Source organism: Phycodurus eques, chromosome 5 (genome assembly GCF_024500275.1).
Source record: "Phycodurus eques isolate BA_2022a chromosome 5, UOR_Pequ_1.1, whole genome shotgun sequence".
NCBI classification, from domain to species: Eukaryota; Metazoa; Chordata; class Actinopteri; order Syngnathiformes; family Syngnathidae; genus Phycodurus; species Phycodurus eques.
The window spans coordinates 31,870,364-31,889,953 of NC_084529.1; the positions used below are offsets into that span (position 1 = coordinate 31,870,364).

A 19,590-nucleotide genomic window follows, 5' to 3' on the forward strand; every position below is an offset into this window, starting at 1 on the left:
CGTTCTTCTGGGGGACATCAATGCTCACGTGGGCAATGACAGTGAGACCGTCAAGCTGAAGGAGTCCTATTGGGCCTTTTTGGCATGTGGAACTCCTGAGGCAGCCGATGGGTACTGGCTGCCCAAGCGAAACGCAGCTTCGGTGGTCGCTGAGGCAAAAACTCGGGCATGGGAGGAGTTTGGAGAACCCATGGAGAACGACTTCCGGATGGCTTTGAGGAAATTCTGGTCCATCATCCGGCGTCTCAGGAGGGGGAAGCAGTGCACCATCAGCACTGTGTATAGTGGGGATGGGGCACTGCTGACCTCGACTCGGGACAATACTTGAAAGACCTCCTCAATTCCAACAACGTGCCTTCCCATGAGGAAGTTGAGTATTATGCACTGCGCTAATTGCACTTCAAATTTTGTGGACTGTTATACAAGACCTGTATTCGATTTGTGGTTGTTCATCTGTTTGTAAGTCAATACATTTAAAAAATATATATATTTTTTTAATCTCCCACTTGACAAATACCCTGGATTTAAAAAAAACAAATCCTGTAATAACACGTTAAACCAAAACAATTATTTAAAAAAAAATAGAAAGTTTTAAAAATTGACAAACCTGGTCTAAAACAAAATTAAAACTAATTGAATTTGAAAAAGAAAAGTCCATCCATTTTCTACAACGCTTCTCCTCACTAGTGTCGCGGGCGTGCTGGAGCCTATCCCAGCTATCATCGGGCAAGAGGCGGGGTACACCCTGAACTGGTTGCCAGCCAATCGCAGGGGACACATAAACAAACACCATGAATTAGTTGCCAGGGCACGGATTTGAACCTGGGTCCTCAGAACTGTAAGGCAGACGCGCTAACCAGTCGTCCACCATGCTGCCAAAAAGAAAATAAAAACTAACTATAATGGCAAATCCAAAACTGTTATAACTTTGGTCCATACCGGCAATGCAGCGAATTTGGTCTCCAGTTTTGTTGCTGACGTCAACACCAAGACAGGGCGGCATATCTGTTTTGGTGCTAACTCATTCCCAATACAATGAGTTATTTATCCATCGCACCAAATGAATTGATATTATTGGAAACGGCTGCCGGTTTCATTTTCTTGAGGAAAAATACAACCCCAATTCCAATAAAGTTGGGACGTTGTGTTAAACATAAATAAAAACCGAATACAATGATTTGCAAACCATGTTCAACCTATATTTCATTGAATAGCCAAGATATTTAATGTTCAAACTGATAAACTTTGTTTTTAGAAAATAATCATGAACTTACAATTTTATGTTCTGCAACACGTTCTAAAAAAGCTGGGACAGGTGGCAAAAAAGACGGAGAAAGTTGAGGAATGCTCATCAAACACCTGTTTGGAACATCGCACAGGTGAACAGGCCAATTGGGAACAGGCGGGTGCCGTGATTGGGTAGAAAAGGAGCTTCCCTGAATTGCTCAGTCATTCACAAGCAAAGATGGGGCGTACTTGTTCACCGCTTTGTGAATAAGCGCGGGAGAAAATAGTCCAACAGTTTAAGGACAATGTTCCTCAACGTACAATTGCAAGGAATTTAGGGATTTCATCATCTACGGTCCAGAATATCATCCAAAGGTTCAGAGAATCTGCAGAAATCACTGCATGTAAGCGGCGAGGCCGAAAACCGACATTGAATGCCCGTGACCTTCGATCCCTCAGGCGGCACTGCATCAAAAACCGACTTCAATATGTAAAGGATATCACCACATGGGCCCAGGAACACTTCAGAAAACCAAAGTCAGTAAATAAAGTTCGGCGCTACGTCCGTAAGTGCAACTTGAAACTCTTCTACTCAAAGCAAAAGCCATTTATCAAGAACACCCAGAAACGCCGCCGGCTTCTCTGGGCCTGAGCTCATCTAAGATGGACTCATACAAAGTGGAAAAGTGTTGTGTGGTCCGACGAGTCCACATTTCAAATTGTTTTTGGAAATTGTGGACGTCGTGTCCTCCGGGCCAAAGAGGGAAAGAACCATCCGGACTGTTATGGGCACAAAGATCAAAAGCCAGCATCTGTGATGGTATGGGGCTGTGTTAGTGCCAATGGCATGCATAACTTACACATCTGTGAAGGCACCATTAATGCTGAAAGGTACATACAGGTTTTGGAGAAACATATGCTGCCATCCAAGCAACGTCTATTTCATGCACGCCCCTTCTTATTCCAGCAAGACAATGGCAAACCACATTCTGCACATGTTACAACAGCGTGGCTTCATAGTAAAAGAATGCGGGTACTAGACTGGCCTGCCTGCAGTCCAGACCTGTCTCCCATTGGAAATGTGTGACGCATTATGAACGGAGACCCCGGACTGTTGTACAGCTGAAGCTGTACATCAAGCAAGAATGTGAAAGAGTTCCACCTTCAAAGCTTCAACAATTAGTGTCCTCAGTACCCAAACGTTTATTGAATGTTGTTAAAAGAAAAGGTGATGTAACACAGTGGTAAACATGACCCTGTCCCAGCTCTTTTGGAATGTGTTGCAGCCATAAAATTCTTAATGATTATTTGCTAAAAACAATAAGGTTTATCAGTTTGAACATGAAATAGCTTGTCTTTGTAGTGTATTCAATGAAATATAAGTTGAACATGATTTGCAAATCATTGTCTTCTGTTTTTATTTATGTTTCACACAACGTCCCAACTTCATTGGAATTGGGGTTGTACATAAAAAAACTTCCATCTGGACGCTATAGGTCCTTTTGAAGAGGACTTCACCTCATTGACGTGTCTCCCAAATCAATCGACTCCATGTCTGAATTATTACTGTCCCTACACATCCACGTTATGCTTTATTTTTTTCTGAAATGAAATTATATTCAAATACCATAGACACTTAGCCTTCACATCTCTGACCCTCTGTGCTAGATTCTCTCTCCTCTCTCCTAGATTGAAGAGATCAAATGTAGTGCTCTGAAATTGTGCATGCTTGTATAGTATTTGTGGCCAGACAGTCGAGCAGGGTCATGAAGCAGTCCACCAATCAGACTGCACTGATTTGCAGTGTTGTCAATCAGAATTGTTTCAATCCAAATGATTTTTCTGTTCCCCCCCCCCCCCAAGAGTCGATGCAAAATGCTGCAGAGAAACTGCTGGCCTACAACAGAGCGAACCGAGCGGTTGCAGTTCTCTGTAACCATCAGCGGGCGCCGCCAAAGACCTTTGAGCAGACTATGGCGAACCTTCAGTCCAAGGTATGCTATATGAGCGTATGAACGAAAGGCATTTTGTCAGGTGGTGGTGGTCTTTTTTCGTTCATTTTTTTTGGGGTGGTAGTTTCTACCTTAGAATCCCTTATGTCACATGAGTTGCATTTAACTTTTTTGTCCATTTTAATTTTTAGACAGGCATCAATTGATGTTTGTTCAATTTATAGCAAATTGATATGATAACTGTTATATTTAGGCTGACGGTAATGTATAGGATTTGTCACAAAAGATATATTTCAAACCCCAACTATGAGTTTTCGAATCCATTGTGAGCCAGACGATCAACCAGCATGTCTACAGAGTTACTTCTGAAGAGGCAAGTGTTGTGGCTGCTTCACCATGACAACACAACTGCTCACGATGCCCTGAGCGTCCGAGAGTTCCTGGATGAGAAGAACATCGCTGAAGCCAACCTTCCTACCCACCTGATCTGGCTCTGTACGATTTTTATTCCATTTCCAAAGCTCAAGGGGAGCTGATTTGAAGACTTGGATGACCTCAAGATGGCTAGAACAATCCTTCCAAGAGTGCTTGAAGGCGTGACAGAGAAGCCTGGGAAATTGTGTCGGACTCCAGGTGGATTACTTCGGAGGGGGAAAAAATTGTCGTTGGCAGTTTGGATTTGAAATACATCTTTCGTGATACCGGTCCTGGAACATTTCGGACAACGTGTATATCACAAGTGTCTTCATTTAATCAGATTATCACGAGAAAAGAGCAGCTGACTCTTGCCAAGAAGGAGCTGAAGCAAGCTAAGAAGGACGCCAAGAATAAAGGCAGCTCAGACCCCAAGCTGGAGATGTAAGTATTGCAATTGAAAACAACCTCTGAAAGTAGCTCACAAAATGTTACATTCTGCATACAGGATACTATATAAAAAGACACACACTTTCTTTTCACTGTCTGACATGAGAACTTTCCTGTTTTAGGTCAAATAGGCTTACCAAAATTGTCTATTTGCTAAATACCAGCATTATTTTAAGGCAATTTCTCATTACTTTCTTCAAAGTCGTAAGATTACTATGCCTTCAAATAATTTGGGCATATCCAGATGATGATGTAATCTCTTTGGAAGCTTCTGATAGGTTTTGAGTTGGAGACACACCTGTGGATTTATTTGAACTAGGCACACCTGAAACACACTGCTTCTTTACGTAACATCATGAGAAAGTCAAAAGAAATCAGCCAGGATATCAGGAAGAGAACTGTGAACTTGCAGAAGTCCTGTTCATCCTTGGGTGCAATTTCCAGATACCTGAAGGTACCACATTCATCTGTTCAAACAACAATATAAACGAGTATAAACACCATGTATGTGTGTATATATATATATATATATATATATATATACCAGTCATCTTTATTGCCAAGTACCGTAATTTCTCATGTATAATGTGCTTTTTTTTTTTTTTACTTTACATAGGTATAGGGCAAAATGAAAAAGGCATACATTTTATGCCGCCATCTAGAGGTTATGAAAAAGCTGTACACTTTCATTCCCATATGCCACTCCACCCTAGAGGTTATGAAAAAGTTGATAGCTGGGATAGGCTCCAACACGCCTGCGACCCTAGTGAGGAGAAGCGGCTCAGAAAATGGAGGGATGGATATTTGCAAGCATTTTTCTGTGATCAATCCCGTTTTGAAAAGATATGTAATAGTTGAAAAATGTGTTCTTATAGGCTTCTGATTTCAAAACTGGTTCATCATCAATGTGTTGTGTATCCATCCATCTTCCGTTCCGCTTATCCTCACTAGGGTCGCGGGCGTGCCGGAGCCTATCCCAGCAATCTTCGGGCAAGAGGCGGGGTACACCCTGAACTGGTCGCCAGCAAGTTGCAGGCCACATAGAAACAAACAACCATTCACACTCACATTCACACCTACGGGCAATTTAGAGTCTTCAATCAACCTACCACGCATGTTTTCGGGATGTGGGAGGATACCGGAGTGCCCGGAGAAAACCCACGCAGGCACGGGGAGAACATGCAAACTCCACACAGGCGGGGCCGGGATTTGAACCCAGATGTGCTAACCAGTCGCCCACCGTGCCGGTGTGTTGTGTATACTGTATGTAATTATATGAAGTAATCTTTCGTTGATATGGGTTCACAGTCGTAGCGGCCCTCCGGGGGAAGTCGTAACTACGATGTAGCCCGTGACAAAGATGAGTTTGACACCCCTGAATTCTCGAGGTTATGAAAAAGGTGTAGCCTCCACTTTCATTCCAATATGACAGGGTTACATATGACTGCATATATGTACAATTGTGCTCATAAGTTTACATACCGTGGCAAAATTTGTGGAATATTGTTTTGTTTTGTTTTTTTAAATACAACGTTAATTTCTTTATGGTTATGTTTTGTTTAATGATAATATTTTTCTGAAATGCTTGACAGTTTAATTCAAATCCTATTAAAATCAAGTGTGTTTCGCCTGGTACTTCATGTTTTCTTTAAAGAATTGTCCACATCTTACAAATTCTGCCTGGGTAATCAAACATATGAGCACAACTGTGTGTTTTCTCATTTACAAAATAAAAGTAGGGATGTGAATTTCGAAATAAGAGAGTAAATAAAAAAAAGTATTATGTGTTCAAATAACGTGCTTAACGTCAGAATAATTCTATGAAAAAACTAACAAAATACAGATACTTCGTTTTGATCATATGGGTAAAAGCAAAACCATGCATTGTTAAAAAGGCATTATACATGGGTAGAAGGGTTTTCCAGGATTTTGAAGTCAACTTTGGGGGGTGCGTCTTATACATGGGTACGCATGATACACGAGAAAACACACAAGCAATTTGCCTCCGGTAGTTGAAGCCGCTCTAGTACGATAACTGACAGTCAATTGATAGAGAATACTTTTGAGACATAAAGAAATTTAAAAAAACGTAGTCACTGAGCAATAAAAGGTTACCAGTAATGTGGTAATGCCGGTACAATTATTATTTTTTTGACAATTGTGCAAAAAGATGCAGTGTCCTCTTGCAATTAGAGCAGTTTGTAATGATTAATAGAACAATCGTCCAGTGCAATGACCATTGTGCAAAGGGTGCCAAGACGTCAAGAAATGTATGCAGTCTAAAGTGACTAGTTGTGTGATAATTGGGACAATGTCGATTGTGCAAATCTTGCAGATGCTACTCAGGCACATGAGTGGCCAGTATTGGTCAACAACAGATATGCAAATAGCGCAGCGTGGCGAGACGACTACAGTGAGTGCACGAGTCATGTATCATTGGCCCAACAGAGATGTGACAACAAACTCAAGACAAAAAAATTGTCAGCATGTTGCAATGGAATTGTAAGTTAACTCTTTCAACTCTAAGACCTCAAGTGTGAGTAGGGGGGTACCGAAAATCTTTTCAGCAGTTTTGATTGTCCGTTGCAGTCGGAGTTTGTCCTTTTTTATTGCAGCACCAAACCAGACTGTGATGGAAGAACACAGGACCGATTCGATGACCGCTGTGTAGAACCGCCTCAGCGGCTCCCGTGGCAGGCCGTGCTTTCTCAGAAGCCGCAGGGAGTACATCCTCCGCTGGGCCTTTTTGAAGACTGAAGCTGTAAGTCCACTGGCAGATGGCAGGCGAGATGCTGAGCTGGAGATGCTTGGAGGAAAGGAAGTTCAGGGATGATGGTGTTGAACGCTGTGCTGAAGTCCACGAACAGAATCCTCGCGTAGGTCCCTGCACTGTCGAGGTGATCTAAGATGAAGTGCAGTCCCATGTTGACTGCATCATCTGTGATGGAAGAACACAGGACCGATTCGATGACCGGTGTGTAGAACTGCCTTAACGGCTCCCGTGGCAGGCCGTGCTTCCCCAGAAGCCGCGGGAAGTACATCCTCTGCTGGTTTATCCCCCACTTCATATACAATATACACGCATACACCGCTGAGGAAGAAGGGTTCTCCGGCCCACAAAAGCAAAAAACCTTGTAAAGATGCTGGCTGAAGCTGGTCAGAGCGTGTCATTATCCACAGTGAAACAAGTACTGTACTGACATGGGCTGAAAGGCCACTCTGCCAGGAAGAAGCCATTACTCCAAAAGACACAACAAAGCCAGATTACAGTTTGCCAATGCACACACGTCATGTGGTCTGACGAAACCAAAATTGAATTGTGTGGCCAATAATGAGCTTTGTTAGATTTGGAGGAAAAAGAGGGAAGCTTGCAAGCCTGACTAACACCATCCCAACTTTGAAATCCTGGGGTGGTGGCAGCATCATTTTGTGGGGTTGTTGTGATACAAGGACTGGTGCACTTCACACAATAGATGGCAACATAATGGAAAAACATTGCAGAAATACTAAAGCAATGTAACAAATCTGGTTTCAACTATGTATGTAACTGCTCATTTGTTGATAAAATACATAAAGAACCAATGAGAGAAGTTTTGTTTTGGTGCTATGGTGGCCTTTGCTTTTTGAGCCTAAATGCAAACATGTACACATTCACTGGTTGCTTAGGTTATACAGTATATCTGGTGCATTTCTAACGGACAGTGGACCCCCACTATCCGCAACACAATGGGACGGAGCCCAACTGCTAGTAGTGAAAACCGGTGTCAATCAAAACACTTAAGGGGCTCATAACATTTAAAACGCTTACCAACATACTGTAGACAGTGTTTTGCATATATATATATATATAATTATATATATATTTTGTTTTTGTTTTTTTTTGCTTTTTGCAAGGTTTTCCACAAGTCACAGGATGGTTCCAAAAAAAAAAACACACACACACACAAATGCGTCATTTGCGAATGCTGAACCACGGAGGTCCTGTATATACAGTATTTTATGTCACAGCCATTCTTCATTGCAATAATCAGCCGACTAGTTCTATATCCCATTAATAAAACTACCATAATCACTATTCTTGCTCTTGAAAATGAGACTATTGTTGTGGCTTGTCTCTGATTTGCGATACTCAGGCTGGTCAAGAAGAAGGAAGCAGCTGTGAAGCGTTGTGAGGAGAGTCTTCTGAAGCTGGAAGTCCAGGCCACTGACAGAGAGGAAAACAAGCAGATTGCACTGGGTACCTCCAAGCTCAACTATCTTGATCCACGAATCACTGTGGCTTGGTGAGTTCATGAGGCAAACACCCAACTTGATGACCAAACTAGTTGCACTTTGCATTCATCAATACCCAAGAAGTAGCTCTCACTCCCTCTTGTCATATTCCTTAATTGTTGTTTTTAAATCATTATCATAAATGATACCAAACAGTCGGCAAAAAAATAATTTATCTGATTAATCAAGGGAATAGTCGATAGAATAATCAATTGTAAAAATATTAGACCGTGACAGCCCTAATATACTTCTAGTTTTGTAGGTCCCAAAATCACTTACGAGGCTGCTTCAGGTTCAGCTACATGTCAATTACAGGTCATTCGTACCACAGCTGCAAATAATTGTAGTATGTTAAATTATTATTTTTCCCATAAATTGATCATGATTTAATTACTGCTTTTGTCCGTAATGTTTAGGCAGATGTTTGCAAATGTCTTCTTTTGATTCCACACAAAGATAAATCGTTCTGCTTTCATGAAGGACTACAGAAATCGACATATTTACTGTTGAAAGGCTGAAATCAGATTTGGACAATTTCAAGTTAAAAAAACACCTCCAAACAATTAATCGATTATCAAAATAGTTGTTGTTTGTTACAACTCTAGAGCAGCGATTTCAAGACATATATTTTACAATAGAAAAATCTCACGACACACCAACAGACCAAAATGTCACAAAAAGTGGCAACATTAATGACCGTATGTACTTCCTGCCATCGAATAGAAGAGCATTCATTTGTTCTGTCTGTCACTATGGCTCACTGGCATACATAGATGAACGACGATACATTATTTCTTGTAAATAATTTTTGGAGCAATTCAGTAAAATTTCCCACGGCACACTGCTCTAGAGTTGATTACCTGTTGAGACATCTTACAGCCGACATACAGTGCCTGCGGGACCCAAAATTAACAGTTTGTTTTGAAATATTTTACCGGCGGGTCACCTTATGCTGACGGAATGATTGTTGTTAATTTATCCTGTCTGACTTCTAATCTAGTTAAGTTTTTCATGTGGCAGATCACACTAACGTAAATAGTTTGAAGAAACAATGATAGAATTGTATTCTCTCTAGTTTGATACTAACTATGTGAAATGGCTGTGTATTATAGTTCCAGAATTTTGCATCTGTGAAATTAGTCTCAGAGGCAGGCAGGTATTGAACGTTTTTCCGATTGTCAAGACTTTAGGAGGCACAGGCATTTTGTACTTTGAACCTGTCATCACCAATACGATTTTTTGTTAAGATTATCCATCCATCCATTTTCTACCGCTTGTCCGAGGTCGGGTCGCGGGGGCAGTAGCTTTAGCAGGGACGCCCAGACTTCCATCTCCCCAGCCGCTTCATCCGCCTCTTCCGGGGGGATCCCGAGGCGTTCCCGGGCCAGCCAAGACCCGTAGTCTCTCCAGCGTGTCCCGGGTCGTCCCCGGGGTCTCCTCCCGGTGGGACGTGCCCGGAACACCTCACCGGTGAGGCATCCGAATCAGATGCCCCGGCCACCTCATCTGGCTCCTCGCCATGCGGAGGAGCGGCGGCTCTACTCTGAGATGCTCCCGGGTGACCGAGCTTCTCACCCTATCTCTAGGGGAGAGCCCGGACACCCTGCGGAGTTAACTCCTTTCGGCCGCCTGGTGCTGATTCTCATCCCAGCCGCTTCGCACTCTGCTGCGAAGCGCTCCAGTGAGAGTTGAAGATCACGGCTGGATGAAGCCAACAGAACCACATCATCTGCAAAAAGTCGATTATTTGTTGCTGAATATAATCTGACTTTTTACTCATTTCAGGTGTAAAAGAATGGGGGTACCTATTGAAAAGATCTACAATAAGACCCATAGGGACAAGTTTGCCTGGGCCATCGACATGACAGAGATGGACTTTGAGTTCTAACGTTTAACTTGGACAATTTTAATTGCTGTAATGCAATTAATGGACCTCTGTAATTACATGATGTAAACTGTTCCATTTATAACATGTTCTCATGCTATTGTTATTTTACAAGCACTGTGTTGACATGATCAAGGTCTTTTCTTTCCAACAGGTTTGCTTTGTTTGACACTTAGATTAGTGTTGTTTTTTATTTGAATAAAGGTTCCTGCTATGCATTGAAATGCCAAGTGTCTTTCAATTAAACACCCAGTTTATTTGGATTGCCTCTACTGTACAGAGAACATGTACCATGCAGTTATTTGCATTGTAAAATAGTTTACAAAAAGCACCACCTGATCGTCTTTAAAAGCACCTAGCACCAAATATGTTCTATGTAATTCAACAGCATTTTATTAAATATTTTATAGAAAATATGTGAAGAGGAATGCATCTCACGGCTCATGAACAGCGCCTGTCAAAAAATGCAGGTGTCAGCTGTCAATTCGATTAGCCTGCAAAGTCATACAGTGCCACCAGAAAGTATTCACACCTCTTCATGTTTTCCACACTTTGCTGTTAGTTTTTATCAAGGTGATTTGAGTCAGTTTCTTTGAAAAAAAATTCCAGAAAATATCCCATGACGGCAAAGTAAAAACATTTTCAGACATTTCTGTAAATGTAAACATCCAAACGGGTATATAAGTATTCACATCTTTGCTATGACACTCACATTTAAGCTCAGGTGCATCTGTTTTCCACTGATCATCCGTGAAATGCTTCTGAAACTGGAGTCCACCTGTCGTCTATTCAGTTGATTGAACGTCATTTGGAATGGCGCACACCTGTCTATATAAGGTCTCAATTGGCAGTGCATATCAGAGCGGAAACCTAGCAATGGATTCGAACTGTCTGCAGACCTCTGAGACTGGATTGTGTCAAGGCACAAATCTGAGGAAGGATACAAAAGAATTTCAGCAACATTGAAGGTAGCAAAAAGCACTGTGTTCTCAATTGCTCGAAAACGGAAGTTGGAACCACCGGGACCCTTCCTAGATCTGGCCGTCCGACCGAGCTGAGTAACCGGGAAAGAAGGGCCTTGGTCACAGCGGTGAACAAGAACCCTCTGGTCACTAAGGCGCTCGGAGCGCCAGTGTTCCCTTGCGGAGATAGAACCAGCTAACGCGCTCCATCATCCATCCATCCATTTTCAACACTGCTTATCCTGGTTAGGGTCACTGGGCACTGGAGCCTATCCCGGCGGACTTCACCCTGAACTGGTCACTTGTCAGTCGCAGGGCACATATGGACGCGGACAACCATTCGCACCGTCACCGAGTGGGAACTGAACCCACGCTGCCCGCACCGACGTCAGGCGAGTGTACCGCTACACCATCAGTGACGCCGCACTCCACCAATCAGGCCTTTATGGTAGAATGGCCAGACGGAAGCCACTTCTAACTAAAAGGCACATGGCAGCCCGCCAAAAGGCACCTTAAGGATTCTCAGACCCTCAGAAATAAAATTCTCTGGTCCGATGAAACCAAAATAGAACTTTTTGGCCTCAATTGCAAGAATCATATCTGGAGAAGAAGAGACACCGCTCATCACCTGCCTAACACCATCCCTACTGTGGAGCCGTTTATCTGCTGCAGGAAATGGGCAACTAGTCCGCACAGAGAGTAAGACCACTGCCAAATACAGAGAAATTTGACAACTTGCTCTAGAGACTAGAGTGAGTGTTTATTCACCTTCCAACACGACAATGGCCCAAAGGACACGGCCAAGATAACATTGGAGTGGCTTCGGGAGCAGCCCAGACTTGAATCCAATCGAACATCTCTGGAAAGACCTAAAAATGGCTGTCCACCGACACCGCCTATCCACCCTGAGTGACCTTGAGAGGATCTGCAGAGAAGAATTTGAGAAAATGCCCCAAAACGGGTGTTTCAAGCTCGTAGAGACATACCCAAGTGGACTTGAGTCTGTGATTGCTTCAACAAAATATTAAGCCAAGGGGGTGGATACTTATATAGCTATGTTTAAATTTTCAATAAATTTGCACAACTGTCTACATTTTTTTTTTTTACTTTGTCATTATGGGATATTTTATTTCTTTTTTTTTTTTTTTTTTAAATAAAACTATACTCATATCAGCTTTAGAATAAGTCTAACGTAGCAAAATGTGGATGAAGTGAAGGGGTGTGAATACTTTCCGGTGGCTCTGTAGTCATGACAGGCCTGGGCAACAGTGTCTCAATCAGCCAGCATTTCATTTGACAAGAATCTATTATGATATAGGACAACATCCCTGTCAGTGCACAAACCCCCTTTGTATTCTTGCACTACTAAAGTTCTAAAGGGCAAAACACACTTTTCTGTCTTACAAATAACATTCCACTTGTCTTTACATCAATACAACCATTTGTCACAACAGTTAATATATATATTAAAAAAAACATCACACAAGTCAATGTCATTTTCAGGATTGGAATTTTGCTGCTCCAGTACATAGGATCAGGCTGTTTTGTCTCTGGACCTGTAGGGAACACACATAAACATGAAATTACACCATTGGTTATTGGATTTACATGTAAAAATATCATGTATCAGAAGAGATGAAAATGAATGTTGGTCTCTATTGACTAGTAATTTGATCATTATATCAGCTTAATGTATTGACATTTGCGAATAGTTCGTCCCTTCTGATAATTTTTTTATACATATATTTACAATACCTGGGAAGATCAGATGCAGCTAAGCAGAATGGACAAAATGTCTTGCCTTCATGAGGAGCCTTGACCTTCTTTCGGCTTTTCAGGCGTTGCCCCATTTTCTTCTACGCCTGCCTGGGTCATCAGGTCTGCAATGTTCTTCTCCAAGTCATCAATCCTTGTGCTCATCTCATCAAGTAGAGAAGCGGTCAAGGTCAACCGAGTCAGTGACTTTTAAGGCCTCTTTATACTCGCGCGGCCGACAACGCTCGCACTGCATCACGTGACCGACGCGTTGGGTCGCGTCACTTGACGCGCACACGGCAAAAATTGTTGCTGCGCGTAGAACGCCGCGGAGACAATCCCTCGTGATTGGTCCGTTTTAGTCACATGCTACGACGACGTACTCGGCGCGCCATCTACGCCGCCGCCTTCTCGATCGATTTTGCAGCATAAGTAAATGTATCAACTGGTCATCTATGTCCATTTGTTCGCGCCGACACTGTTCCACGGTCGCCATTGTTGTTGCTTTGTTCCTTGTTACCGAAAGGAAAGTAGAAATGGCCCCCAAAAAACGCAGAGGAAACTCCACCCTGCGGTGTCCTGGCCATTAACAGCCGTAGCGACTTGGAGGTGAACTGCAGTACATTTCAAAACTGCGTGCGTGGGTTGCACTCGAGACAACTAAAAGACAACTACACGCGGGACAACCTCAGTGACGTCGCCGCCCGCGCCAGTATAAAGAAGCCTTTTGGTGTGGTTAAATGACTGGCTTCGTCGCACTCTGCATTCATGTCTACAAATTCGATGGAAATGTGTGGATGTGAACAAGTATGATCATAATCAGTACAAGCATAATTAATACTGTTTCATACGATAAACACTAGCTTGACACAGCATGCATATAACACATGAGCAAACTACAATTTGAAGTGGTTGGATATTCCTTCCGATGATCTGGTCTGACATGGTCTGGAACTTGTCTTGCATTTGTTGCAGCAAGGTTTGGACCTGGAAAACAATCAGCAGTGATTTAAGTAAACCAACAGAACTTGCCACACATGATAATTGTGCTGTATTTTATGGAAGGAAGAGTGTTGGTTATTCATGAATAATAAATGTCCCTCTGTAGTCGAAGTTCGAGGTGTACTTCTCCTAGATAACGTTAAAACACACACACAAAAACGTGGGAGATGCCTTATTTGACAAATTAATTCATAAACCTACACTGCATGCTTCGTGTGCTTATCACAACGCGCAACTCCCTCCCAAAACACAGAAATGCAAAACTAACAAATATTTACGTGTAAACGGTGATACGGTTAGAAAAAGCGTGCAACAACGACGCCCGAAAAACAAGACTTCAATGTTTTTGGATGATCGCTTCGCAGCTCTTTTAAAAATAGTCTCCATGATGATATTCGGACCAACTCATCCACTACCAACACATTTAACTTTGTTTTCAGAATGATGATAAATTAACGGGGGAATAGTTACGAGAGTGGCTTTGAAAAAAAAATAAACATTAATAATAAGAATAATACCAAACTTGCACCGAACACACGCTGCGTATGGAGAGATGGACGTTATTTGGTTCGAAGACCAAACACAGAATGTCAAGAATTCCTACCGCTTTATACATAAACGTAATGTTTCGAACACAAGTCCTCCGTGTTTATGTAACATGAGTGACAATTGAACACTGAATGTAGACTCTTTTGGCGAGCCAGCTGTGATCTCCTACTTGGTTAGCTTCGTTAGCCGCTTCGAGCTAAAATGGATAACGCGAGCTCGCTTGCTTGCTCATCAAGGTTTACGACTCACCACATTTGTGAAGTCTTGCACGGACTTGGGATTTGTATCAGCCATTATCTGCCGTGGGGAAATATCGAAAACCTCTACAGGCCCGTTTGTAGTTCACACAAAATGACGCTATCCCGTTCGAAATCGCTAGCAAGCCACTGCGCAGTCAGCCGCTGAAAGAAGCAAAACGAAGTCGCGCGAGAGTTTGGAGCGCCACCGACTGGAGGAATGCGGGGCGTTGTGTTTTCGAGGAGGGTCGCGTGTAGTTTGTTTTGCCTTCGAAGCCCAGAGGACCCGCTGAGAAGATACGAGGAGGGCTAGCATCCGCGTTTTGCGCTCTGCCGGAATATTTGGCGTACGAACGCGAACGTTGTAAGTTGAGACGACAAGATTTCGGCATTCAGGAAAGCCGCGCGTATGGGCGCGCGCGTCCCTGCTGCGAGAGTTTACATTGAAAAGTCAAGAAATGTCAAGAAGCTCCGACTTTGGTTCTGACGCCACGACGGTTCCAGTACTGCGCCGGCTGACGTTTGGTCGAGGTGCAGAAAAGTGGATGAAGGCAACAGGTAAAAGGTGCAAGTTGCTGAGCCAGGAACAATTGCTATTGGTAGATAGAACACCAAAAAATGAATTGTTTTCGACATGAGAGCAAGGTATTTGCACATTTTGTCATCGGGGATGTTTGTGCAGTTATTAGTACTCTTTTCTGTACCTCGCAAACTGGTGCAGACGTGAGTGGCCCAACCCCGTGAAGTTATGCTTTGCTTATGCAACAAAACTATAAATGTGCTCTGATGGGTCACTCACTCATTGCAGCACGAAAGAGGTGACTGGTCTGGATTTATAGGATTATTTCTCAGTCATGTTTAACACCATGAAACCCTTTAAAAACCTGTTTTAGATGATGGCGCTATGATCGCAGTTTTGTACAATGTCTTCATACTTTTATCTGACATCAACATTTTTTTTTTTCTAGTTCTCTTAACACTTTTGACTTGTACAGGCTGCCAGCTACTTTAAAGCCATCCAGTGTGACATGTCAGCTGACACCGGTCCCTTCTTCCATGCATGGGCTCAGATTGCCAGGAAGACAATCTATAATTAGCTTGACTCGTAAAAATAAACAAGAATCTGCAAGATACTGCAGTTTGATTGCTGTGTGTTAGGTAGCATGATCACAAAAACGACAACACATTTCCCCAAATCTGTTTTGAGGGGGGCGGCCCACGGGTCAAGGAAGAACTCATTACATTTGTGTGAAGATTTAAGAATAGATATTTCGGTTGCATTTAGGTATTATGGGCAGTTCCTCACACACACTGATCACAGACCGAGCTACTGTATAAGGGGGGACGCTTGCAGCGTCTGGCAGTTTGTACAGGCTTTGCATTCCATCACCCGCAGGACTGGAGTACAACAGTGTTGGCTGTCATGCCGCATTAAAAAAAGCAAACCAAAGAAAACATTCGCTCCTCAAGTCCCTGTACTCAAACCCTGATGGTGGACTTAAACCAGGTTACTCTTAACCGCTGTGATTGCCTTACACATTTCAAATACATCAACAAAGTAAACAAAGTCACTTATTGATAGGGAGTCCTCAGTTTACGAGGAACTCGTCGTAGTGGATCACTAGCCGACACTAACACAGTAGTAAAGCCGTAATTACTGTTAAAAAAGTTAATCATAATAATAATAATAATAATAATAATTACGCCCCCCCAAAAAAGAAACGCTGCTGCATGAAAATGTTCACTGCGTGCCATTCGTCACCTCAAAAACCATGTCTATCGCGGCCATCGTAAACCGAGGCCCCTCTGTCTAGCGATGTTATTTCATGATGCTCACATATTACATTTACTTTTCTCAGGTTCCTTGGGCACTGCTGACGGCCTCATTGTATGATGGATCCTCGGGTAATTCTACAGGAGGAGGAAATGGAGGGCTCGTGGATGCCGTTGTCCTGGGTGGCGTCCTGGCTCATGGTGATTGGGGGTGCCCTGCCCTACGTGCCCCAGTACCAGGAGATCCAGAGGAGCAGCAACACTGATGGCTTCTCTACCAGAGTGTGTCTGGTCTTGCTCCTAGCCAACATCTTGCGAATCTTCTTCTGGTGAGGCTAAAGAACTGTATAAATTGGCTGTGTCATCCGTGCAATTTTAGTTCAACTATTTTACAAGTTAAAGGTGCACCTTCAAAATGTGTTTTGAGGGCGGTGAAGATGTAAATATTTGTACAAGTTGGGGCTTTTTGGTAACTTGATGTGAATTGTTGTTGAACATGTATGCATTTGCTTTGGTTGTTTGTCAAACTTTTTTTTTGGTACAAATACCTTCAGCCTTCTCCTACATTTTCTGCGTTTTCAGCAAAACATTTCTCACTTCCAGCTTCCAATATATTTATGCAAAAAGAGCGGTGCCGCTGCGGTACGTACGGCGTTCCGTGAGGGCGCTTTGGCGGCACATACCCAATGGGTGGGCTCGTCGACGGCGCGCCGCACTTTGCTATGTGTGGTGTGAAAAGGCCTTTACGACACAGCACTGCTCAAGGCCCATCTCCCGCTACGCTCAACCCCCCCAAACCCACAAAAACAACTTTTTTTATTCCGTCTCGCTCTGCGACTTGGCACCAAATGGCTCGCGGCCCACCACCAGTCTGCAGGACGGTGGCTGGGAACCGCTGGTATAGAAGATGGATGAACAATAAAAAACAAAAAAAGTATTTCAGTAAAACTATACTTAAACAAAGTGAATTACACGTGTACTTAAAACAACGGCCTAACTTTGCCATAAAGTTAACACAATTCTAAAAAATAACAACGCTATAGATGTGCTCACAAATAGCTTTACACCTTGGAATGATTGGAAACTGTGAAAACAAATCAGCACTTGTCTTAAAGTTTCTCAATTGATGTCATCTTTGAACTTTGCATTTGGAATTAGCTTCAATCCAATCCAAATTTCTTTGTTAAGCACTTTAAAGCGAGCACGGCGCACAACGTGCTGTAAACAGTCAAGTGTAATTAAAAACAAAAGACAAAGAAGCTTACATAGAGCTCAAAGGGAGGTAAATAAATACAATTCAAAGACACAAATGTCAGTAATAAGAGGAGCAATCAAATCATGAGGAATAATCAAAAAAAGGTCACCATTGCTGGGTGTCAAAGGTCAATGAGAAAAGATGCATTTTAAGAAGTGATTTAAAAACTGTTCAAGAAGTTTTGGAGTTGCACCAGCAAAGGCTCGCTCTCCTCTGAGCTTCAGTCTGATTTTTGACAACAGCCAGGAGCTGTGGACCTGAGGGAGTGAGTGGGCTCGTGAGGGTGAAAAGATGAGGCAAGAACATTCAGAAGTCGTAATATCATTTTCAAATGAATTCCGAGGGGCCTGGGAGCCAGTACAATGAAGCTAAAATTGAGGGAATGTGCTTCAATTTACGTGTGCCAGTTAAAAGACATGCAGCTGTGTTTTGTACCATCTGCAGGCAATGAATGGAATAGCCTCTGACCCCCACGTAGAGTCTAGCCCGATGGTTAGAAAGCTAATGTTTCAAAGTGTTGCCTTAAGGGGAAAAAAATGGCTTGCCTTTGACCAGCTGCCTCAAGTGATACAAGCAGGCTTAGACAAGCCCACTGATCTGTCTGTCAAATTTCAGATCAACATCCAACTTAGCATCTATGCCTTTTGTTTGCACAGTTGATGCAAACACAACTTCTTTGTTGTACTCTACAAGTTATCTTTACAAACCAGCGCACGTGACTGATGGTTTGGTTCCACCTGTGCAGGATCGGGAAGCAATTTGAGCTCACTTTGCTGCTCCAGAGTGTGGTGATGATCCTCGCTATGTTTGCTATGCTCCACCTCTGCTGCACGATCCAAAACACCAACCGTGTGAGCACCAAGCAGCACCGCCTTTCAGGTAACCAGCATGGCACCCGAATCTTTCAGGTGACGTGATAAGATAGTCTTGCATGCAACTGAGCTTCCGACTTATTGCCAAAAGAGGGGGCCATTGGAAAAGCTTGGAATGTCAAAACTGTGTTTAAAAAGACCTTACTTTACTAGTCCTTGCTTCTGTTTTTTTCTTTTGAGTTGTTGTTGTTTCCCCCCCAAATCCGTATGTATAATATAGTATGGTACTATAAGCTAAACGTAAACATACTGTACATGAACAGGCTGTTTGTACAATGAAATGGGAAGCTATTGGTATCAGTGATTGAGTTTCAAAAAAGCTGGGGCTAATGTATAAGTTACCCAATGAGATGAGTCTATCCTGAGTGAACACATATATTTTGGGCAAACAACATGCAACTCAAGTTCCTGTGATATAAGGGACAATATTGAAGAAGACTAGAATTTAGTAAAACTACATCCTCACCTACCTTGGATTGCGTGAATGTGTGTGTGTGTGGGTGTGTGTCTGTCTGTCTGTGCACACATACACGACACACAGAATTGCTCGAGTTGATTGCTTTTGCAAGGAGGCTAGCAGAAACTCTGCCTTGGTACACATTGTTATTAAATAAGTTATTGGTGCGAAACTTATTGAATAGAATGTTGAGATTTAGGATTGAAGAATATTTGAAGAGGGAAACTTTTTCTTGCTATGTTACTTTGGCTCAGGACACAGATTGGCTACATGAGTTGTTGGCAGCTGGTCCGTGGCTCATTGTCAGCATGGTTGGATCAAATGTGAAGGTCCATCCCTCGCACGATGACACTACATTATTCTATGCTGATATGTTGACCGTATATCTGACAATACATCTATGCAAAATGAATACTTAAGTTCAACATAAAGACAGCCCACTAGATAAGGAAATACATCTTTATATAAAAAGGTGTTTCCTCTATGACGAGCTGTTGTACTACTCCGTCCCCGAGGTCCGGTTTCACTG

General features: G+C 42.7%; 3 protein-coding genes across 15 annotated transcripts in view; 2 read left to right on the plus strand and 1 right to left on the minus strand.

Annotated features, from left to right (window-relative positions):
* zgc:173742 (DNA topoisomerase I, mitochondrial) overlaps window positions 1–10,313 on the plus strand; it is a 45,933-nt gene extending 35,620 nt beyond the window's left edge. Inside the window, exons 17-20 of the mRNA XM_061676341.1 lie at window positions 3,091–3,221; window positions 3,937–4,037; window positions 8,177–8,326; window positions 10,101–10,313. Coding sequence (XP_061532325.1) covers window positions 3,091–3,221; window positions 3,937–4,037; window positions 8,177–8,326; window positions 10,101–10,203 — 485 coding nt within the window. The 3' untranslated portion in view covers window positions 10,204–10,313. The remainder of the gene's footprint in view (window positions 1–3,090; window positions 3,222–3,936; window positions 4,038–8,176; window positions 8,327–10,100) is intronic.
* hsbp1b (heat shock factor binding protein 1b) lies at window positions 10,264–14,893 on the minus strand. 2 transcript variants are annotated; one of them, XM_061676340.1, is made up of 4 exons: window positions 14,718–14,893; window positions 13,838–13,904; window positions 12,918–13,090; window positions 10,264–12,718 (listed from the first exon to the last, which is right to left on the minus strand). In XM_061676340.1, the coding sequence occupies exons 1-3, from the start codon at window positions 14,760–14,762 to the stop codon at window positions 12,966–12,968; spliced, it is 237 nt and encodes a 78-aa protein (XP_061532324.1). In that variant the 5' UTR covers window positions 14,763–14,893; the 3' UTR covers window positions 10,264–12,718; window positions 12,918–12,965. The 2 variants fall into 2 exon arrangements, with proteins under 2 accessions (XP_061532324.1, XP_061532323.1); XM_061676339.1 differs by having other exon boundaries at window positions 10,269–12,718; window positions 12,964–13,090; window positions 14,718–14,891.
* si:dkey-246g23.2 (solute carrier family 66 member 2) overlaps window positions 14,888–19,590 on the plus strand; it is a 66,264-nt gene continuing 61,561 nt past the window's right edge. For 7 of the 12 annotated variants that reach the window (XM_061676330.1, XM_061676329.1, XM_061676331.1 and 4 more), the window contains exons 1-3: window positions 14,893–15,262; window positions 16,564–16,806; window positions 18,478–18,611. In XM_061676330.1, the coding sequence (XP_061532314.1) occupies window positions 16,595–16,806; window positions 18,478–18,611 (346 nt within the window). In that variant the 5' untranslated portion in view covers window positions 14,893–15,262; window positions 16,564–16,594. Of the gene's footprint in view, window positions 15,263–16,563; window positions 16,807–18,477; window positions 18,612–19,590 lie in introns of all 12 variants that reach the window. The other 5 variants (XM_061676333.1, XM_061676336.1, XM_061676335.1 and 2 more) reach the window with 3 other exon arrangements.